Source organism: Kryptolebias marmoratus, linkage group LG3 (genome assembly GCF_001649575.2).
Source record: "Kryptolebias marmoratus isolate JLee-2015 linkage group LG3, ASM164957v2, whole genome shotgun sequence".
Lineage (NCBI taxonomy): Eukaryota > Metazoa > Chordata > Actinopteri > Cyprinodontiformes > Rivulidae > Kryptolebias > Kryptolebias marmoratus.
In genome coordinates this window covers 19,824,258-19,832,292 of record NC_051432.1, presented here as the reverse complement: position 1 = coordinate 19,832,292, position 8,035 = coordinate 19,824,258, and the positions used below count along the sequence as shown (strand labels likewise).

The following is an 8,035-nucleotide window of genomic DNA, read 5'->3' as shown; positions in this document are numbered from 1 at the left end:
TTTTTTTTTTTTTTAATTTTTTTTCCTTCCTCTGGAGGAAAAAAACAAAAACAAATGTCAGGCCTCTCTCTGTCTCTGCTCCTTTCTTTTCTTACATCTAAAGCTGCCTGTCTTTTCTGATTTCCTGGCTGTAATATGAGGCAGCAAGAAGGACGGCAAGGAGCACCGTGCAAAAGCAAAGGAGCAGAAAGGAAAGGGAAGAAAAATAGTGTGTGTGTGTGTGTGTGTGTGGGGGGGGAGTTTAAAAAGGAAGGTAAAGAAATGAAAACAATGTGAGAAGAGAGGGGAGAAAAAAAATACAAATTTAATTAAAGAAATTCTGAGGAAGCAGATTGTGTTTTAGAAAAAAATAAAGAAAAGATATTTGAAGAAAACTTAATGGATTAAGAGGATGAGAACGAAAAAAAAAAAAAAAGCCAGCTAAGAAGGGAAAGATATTTATTGTCTTCTGGCTAAAAGCAAACGAGGACAATAATGTTTTTGCCCATGCATGTGCATGTTTGTGTGTGGATGTTTGTTTCCACAGCCAACTGACCTTAGAAAACTCAAAAATAGTTATAATTCAGTCAGTTTTATAGATATTCAGCCTAAAGTTGGAGTAGTGGTGTAGCTGAGAGTCACCCAAAGCACATACTCTGAGTGTGACATCTCATGATAACACCAAGATTGTGCAAAACTTTAATTTTGAAGCTCACTACAACAGCTACAACTCTGCTACTTCTCAACATAACACAATCTCAGTCTAAAACTCTGGTGGGCAAAATGCATTTTCTTTTTAATAGAAAAAGGACTAATAAAGGTACAAAACAAATGGGAAGATAATAATATCAAAAGAAGAAAAGGTAACAAGAAACCAAGAATACAATTAACAAAATTAAAAGAAGAACAAAGGAACCTGACAGGAAGAAATTCAGGACAAGAAATAGTTACAAGACGAAAAGGAAAACGAATAATCGAAGCAACAAGATCTCTCGGTTTGCTCTCTAATTACAGCTCGGGCTGTTTGTTAAACTTTTCATCTGGCTAACGCACAAGGACAGCATCCCATTTGCACTCGCAAACATCAAACGGTTGATAAAAATGACACGTCATCTGCCCGAGAAAAGGGACAGAAATAGCAGACAGAGACATGTGATTCATAATGAGCCTCTTTTGAAAGAAGCGAACAATGACTAGAAGCTGTAAACACATCAGACGCCCTGTTCCTTCTACATTGCTTCAGATCTATCACACGTATTAGATGCACGTGAAAAAGTGCAGCTTTACTCAGTGTTTGGTACACCTCAGTGTGCATTTGAGTGGTTAATGTTTCGGTGTTTTTATGTTTTAAGGATTTATTCATGTGGATGATGTGTCTCTGCGTTTTGAAAGCTGTTGTGTGTGTTTTTTTATTCTTCTGAGAGGAGGAAGAAATAATTTAAAAACAAGTTCCCAAACCCTTAAACTGTAAAAGTGATGCAGATGAGATGTTTAAGAGACTTTAAATGACAAAATCAGATTTTATTTTCCTTGTTTTAAGTGACACTAACACATAAAAGTGCGCTTTTGCGAAACATCCTACAGCTTTAAGCTTTGAATTCAAATTGTTTGAACGACAGCTTAGACCTGTCGCCTTCTGCTGGGTGAAACTGAGCTTCAGAGGCTAACAACCAGCACGTAGTTTTACGCTTCGCTATGGTTCATTTTTTTGCTGGACAGTTTTGTTGTAAAAGTAAATCTGCTTTCGTGTGTGCATTTTTCCTCCTTGTAGGAGTTTGTGAGCATTTTCATTTGAATCCACACAGTTCTTTGTACCCTTTTTGAATGTGTGCTTTGTTTAAAACGCTTATGTTGCGTAATGTTCTGTTTTTTCTGCTGTCTGCCAGAGGAAAGTGCAGTTCTGGTTCGCTACGGGAGGAGCAGGTTTCTGTCTGAGTCAAAGGCTGGCAGAGAAGATGTCTCCATGGGCCAGGTATTTGCAAATAATTTTGATGACAGTGTGCATTAATGTACTTTGCCATCTTGGAAACTAAATGCATCAATGAGTGTAAGAGGACGAGATGGCAAAATACAAAGGAACAAACATTTTGAGCAAAACAACTGTAGTTGTTTTTTTAATTTTTTTTTTGTGTTATAATTTTCTCTTAATTTTGCGGCATAATCATAACAAATGTAGCCAAATCTAGAAATGTCGTTGTCGGTGCACAAAGAAAAAGTCAGTACGCGCCAAAGACACTGCTATGTCTAAACAGAGCAACCAAAAATCCATGGAAGTCTGGACAGGACCAAAATTTAGTGCAGTTTGGTTTTGAGTTTCTGTACCCAAATGGTTCCTTCTTTTTTAGGTTGAGCAGTGTGGTGTAGCTTGGTGAAAATATAGCAAACTTTATATGTATGTTCCAAAAATACCAAAAATGTTTCCTCTTTTTTCTTTCTTTATTTTTTTGTCAGAAAAAATGAATCATGAGATTCTTAAGATTTCATCACCTTAAATATTCACTTACTTTCTAGCAAACCAGAATGCACAGAAAGGGCCGTAACAAAGACAGTCCTTTGATTTGATTTCTTTCCCCCCACTGACGGCATTAATCTACAGCATGACTTTGATCAGAAAATAAAGCTGACTAAATCCTGAACGGTTGAAACACCAGTCCGAGGTAAATCTCAGCTCTCTGCAAGGCCGTTTTTTAGCTGCTCTCAAAGAGCTGAGACTAATGGCTGCTCAGGGCTAGATGGAAGGGAATCAGTCCAAAACTATGATGTTCTTTGGAAAAGGTCAACAATAAAATACACGTAATGACTAGTTAATGGACTGCAAAATGCAAATTCAACAATTATGTCTCTGTAGGATAAAAGTAGGACCATTTTAAAGTTTTTTTTTATGAAAGTTTCTTGTCAGAAGAACACAATTTATAGTCACAATTTTAAAGTGATATTATAAAGTTAAACAGCAACAACAAAAATTGATATATATACTATATGTGTGTTTATTTCAGTGGTTCACGTTTTGAACAAACATCCGCCACAATCCGCCTCCCTGATGACTGCACAGTGGGCTTCATAGTGGAGAAAAGACTGGGTATCTCCATGGTTCACTGTCCTTTGTTCCATTCCCACCTGGAAAATCTGCAACTCATAAGTCAAAGAAGCATACCACAGCAGGTAATATCATACACACAAGCCCGCAGATATCCACTTATCTGCACCTTCTTCCTCTCAGTATGCGTGTCTGCGTGTGTTCGCTGTAGGTGACGCTGAGCTATGGGATGTTTGAGAACAAGATGAACAGCATCGAGGTGAAAGGAAGCTTCTCTAAGGAAGAGGATCCCTCCAGGTTTGTGTTTTCCTGCGTTCATATTGCGGAGAAATGAGCAACATTTCTGCTCAGATCAGTGTATTCAGCCTAAAAGCCTCATGCAGCAGCTGCACGGTGACTCGGCTTATTTTTAGATTTGCTTCTTCATGTGAGAAAAGCAGATTTGTGTGAATTGGTAAACTTCAAGTAAAGATAAATACTCTCCAGTAGTTGCAAAAACCCAACTTGATCGTCACAAAACACTGTCTGCCCTTGACGTCTTTGTACCCCCATCCTGCAAGAAACACACTGAGCTTGTTAAAAAGAAATCGCACATTCTCATTTTCACTTACACCAATGAAAAATCCTTGAGATCAGCACTGAAAATTTGTTAGTTAACTCTCTACTCTTCCAACACCCACACAAAAAGCTTTTGCTAAGTTTTTTATTTTTTTCCCCAGAGGCGAATAAACAAAATAGTCTTTAAATGAACTTGAAGCCTTAAAAGCTTTGAAACCCTTCGGCTCTGACTGTTTTATTTATTTATTTATTTATTTTTCTGTTCTCTGGCTCCACTTGTTTACATGTTTGTCCTCTCCGCTGCACTTATAAACTTTATAGCCTTGCTCCATCTGATTTACCATTTAGGCTCTTTTTTTGTCCTGAAATCCTGAGCATTTTGGAGACACATGAGTCCATTGTCAGTTCACTGGCAGAGCAAATGTGACGAAAACTGCAGATATATCATCACTGATCTCTTTCACATATGTGCCTGGCACAAAACACCCACAAGATTTGTGTATTTTGTCAGTAGAACAAAGGTTTATGGACTGTTATCTCAAACGTGGCCTCTGAGTTATAATGTCATCCTGCCTTCTACAGGTTTAAGACCGTCCACTGTTTGCTGTATCCCCTCACCAGCTGGTGTCCTTGAGCACCTAGTGGAAACAATACAACATCCAAATACTTGAGATGGAGTGTGTATTTTGCTGGATGAAATACTTCTCGTGGATGTTGTCTAAATGAAGAAGAACGGATGGATTTATTGTGATGGGAGGATTTAAAACGGAGAAAAACTCAACAGAAAAAGTAGAAAATGAGGCTGATGCAGTGATGTACAAAGACTGATTATATATATAAAAAATGCTTTTTACTAGTTCTACCTGCTTACACTATAAAAATGCGAAGATGTGGAATATATTGTGTATAAAAATCTTTAACAAATGACAGAATTATGACTGTTTTTAATTTCTTCTGTTTCATACTGAAAATAATTGACTTTTTTGTCACTTTTGAATGATTTGTTAAGTTTGAAGTATTTTTTCCTGAATCACTTAATAAAGATAATGACAATTTGTTCATTTGAATGATTTTTGTGGGAACTTTTTTTTGTTTTGTTGGCAAATGGCCAACATCTTTGTTCTCCCACCCCCACTTTATTGGCTTTGATTAAAGTTAATTTTAATTTATTTTTTTCCGATGCATTTAAATTTAATGAGAAAGCTGTAAACAAGACACATCTACAGGGCCTGAATTCCTGCAGGCGGTGATGAATTAATTGGCGCTTTCATAGGCTCAACAGGCACGGTCATATGTGTGTTTGCTGTTATGAAGGAGATATTGTCCTTGCACCTACAGTATGAAGTCTGCACACAATAAACAGTCTTGACTTGCATCTCCCACAGCCAAAGCGCCCCCCGTGCCCTCCCTTTTTTTCTCACTTCCTCCCTTCTTCCCTCCACCTCTCCATCTGTTTTCTTCCCTTCCACCTCCTCCTTCTGTCTCTCTGTTTACCAAGTCGTGGCCACAATTGCTGTGCACCTTGAAGGCCAAAGTAAAATGCTCTTATCCCGTCTGTCTCAGTTGCGATTATTTATAATTTTGCTTTTAATTTAAACCGCAGCTGCAATAAAACACTCAAAGTGAGAAGAAGATAACACCTGACGTGGCTGAGAGCTGCTCTCGGGCTGCAGGAAAACAAGCTCCCATTTGCTGAAAAATCTCATTAACCTGGACAGGTCAGTTTGGAATGATACACACACACACACACACACACACACAGTCAAATGTTGGGGTAAAAGGCTGGGGCCCATGTGAAGAGTACCTGCAGTGAGATGGCACTGTGCTGTCGGTTGCCCATGGTTTCCTTGTTTGGTGTGAATGGAGATGTGATGAATACAAATCTGCTGTTGAAAGCATCCAGGTCTGACCTTCCCTGCAGAGGGTGGAAAAGTAGTTGGGAACATATAAGGATGACTGTGTGGCTTTAACACACTATACTGAGATTATGAGACCAATCTGACTGGAGTAAATAAGGATTGGGCAGCTATTTCAGTGCAAATGTGAAAATCAATTTCCAGCATAATGGTTACAAAATGATTTTTTTTAATGTTCGTACTAGTCAAAGTAATTCTGGTTTAATAAACTGAATATAAAATGATAAAGAGATCAGTGAAGATGTGTGACCAATGATGAGACTTCCAAAGGTATTACAGAGGTCCTTAAAGATATCACTGTTCACTTTTAGGTCATGTATGGTAATATATTCAAACATTTTCTGGAGAAGGCCATTGAAAAGGCAAAGAGTATTATAGGGATCCTCCAGACAGCATGGGTATCTGCACCTAATTTCATGGTAATTCAGTTCTGACCAAGGGGTCTGATTTGGCTCACTGATATATATATATATATATATATATATATATATATATATATATATATAAGTAACACTGCTAAGGTAGGTTTTAATAGAAATATTCAAACAGGAGGAGTGAATAATTCCATCACATACAGTGTTATTTATTCTTCCTTATTATTTGTCACATTTTTTGAAAGCTGAATTGAAGCAGGACCCAAATGCAGGCAAGCTGAAGGCAGGTGGGTGAGAATTAAAACTCTAACTTTAATAATTGAACTGGAAGGCATCCAAAAGCAGCATTAAAAGACGGTACCATGAGTCACAGCAACTAAAACAAGGATCTGAAGGTGAAGTTTGGAAAACAAGGTGTATGTATGCTGGGAGGAGTGATGGATAAGTGACAACAGGTGTGCTGATTGCTAATAAAATCCAGGTGGTATGTGAGGCGCTGTAAACAAGGACAACTGGGGACGTCTGGTGGTAGGACCGTAACAAGAACAGAACATATCTCAGCTGACCAACAAAACTACCTAAACTCAGAATGAAACATTAGAAACAAAGAATAATGGGAAACTAAACAAATAACCAATGTAAAGACTCAGATCATGATAATATTGTCCAATTTGTCTTTATATAAATTTAACATAGGTTGATTATTTTTTTATAATGCTTAATGAAATACAAGTATTGGGATATCATGTAAATGCTGAATTAGTTTCTTGTTTTTGTAATGATATGAAATTATACAGATTAAGGCTATGGCAACTGCATGAAGAAAAAGACAAGAAGAGTATTATCATAATTTGAAACTTTGCTCATAAATGTATTTTTTATGTTTTGAGGTTTGGTGGAGAATTAATTTTTTAAAATCAAAATAATTGTTAAAAATGAAAGAAATCATTGGGCAAAAAAAAAGAGGCGTCTATGTTGCACATTAGGGCAGCAGCAACAAAAACATGTTAAAGTGAGGTCCTATTTCTACTGATTTGATCACATTCACTTTAGCTTCCACACTTTAGTGGTAATTAAAACTGTGTGTAGATTAGAATATGATTAAATAAGAATTAACAAAGTTACAAATGCCTTTTTTAATTTAAGTGAACTGTCCAGTAAAGCGTCAGGTGAAGACTGAACGGAAGCTTGACTCTAAGTTATGGTATTAATCTAAAAAAGGGTGCAGCCCACCGTCACCCCTTAAACGACCCGAACCGCCTTTTGCACATATTGTGTTTGTAAATTTTGTATTCTGTTGTTGCAGGCAGCCCTGGTTTGTTTAAGGTTGCGAAATTCATGTTCCTATATCCTCCTGCCCTATGCTTGGCTGTGCTACTAGTACAGTAGATTTATGACCTCTGTTGTCTATAAACAGGACTAACTGTGGTAGCAGAGGACCAGGTCAATTGGAGGCAGAGTGTTACAGCTGTCAGAGAAGCGGTGCCTCTCATCTCCTCTGTCCATCATATTAAATCGATGGGGCCTTTCAAAGGACGGCAAGGAAGAAACGATGCATTGGAAGACTAAAATGATGAAAGAGGCAGTGGGGAAACTGACAGGCAGGTAGATTTCAGTCCACAGTAAATAAACACATGTATAAAATGTGAAAATTATAAACAAACAGCACAGCTACTGACGTCTGTGGGTATGATTTATTAATTCTAATGAATTGGTCAGTTTGTTTGGTAAATATGGACTGCTAATACAATAAAAGCTAAACAAATATGTGTATTATAGAGCTAAATACTTTCTGATCATTAACTGTTATTATCAAGATGTTTCTTGGTATGAGCAAAGAAAGTTTCTTAGAACCCTTGAAAGGAATTGCTGATGCTCATAATAACAGAAAAGATAAAAACATTTTCTAAACAAATGAATTTCTGTCATTTCCATCTCACAGATTGTGATCGAATGACATTCTTTGTTGTCCTCTTTAGATGTGACAAATCAGTAAAGGTTACGGATGAAAGTAGTTTGCCTTTCATGGCAACGTTTCAAACAAAGATCTTGCTTGATCTTTTAGTGTTCAGAGTATGTGTTGGGGATGGGTCTTAGCTACTTTCATACCAAGTGTTAGGTCAACATCTGTAAAAATAATGAAGTTATAACCGTTTTTTGTGTTTGCTCAA

The 8,035-nt window shown here is 37.2% G+C and overlaps 1 protein-coding gene across 1 annotated transcript in view; it reads left to right on the top strand.

Moving 5' to 3' along the window:
• mfng (MFNG O-fucosylpeptide 3-beta-N-acetylglucosaminyltransferase) overlaps positions 1-4,645 on the top strand; it is a 15,688-nt gene extending 11,043 nt beyond the window's left edge. Inside the window, exons 5-8 of the mRNA XM_017418665.3 lie at positions 1,866-1,951; positions 2,976-3,141; positions 3,228-3,313; positions 4,157-4,645. Coding sequence (XP_017274154.1) covers positions 1,866-1,951; positions 2,976-3,141; positions 3,228-3,313; positions 4,157-4,208 — 390 coding nt within the window. The 3' untranslated portion in view covers positions 4,209-4,645. The remainder of the gene's footprint in view (positions 1-1,865; positions 1,952-2,975; positions 3,142-3,227; positions 3,314-4,156) is intronic.
• The last annotated feature ends 3,390 nt before the right edge of the window (positions 4,646-8,035 follow it).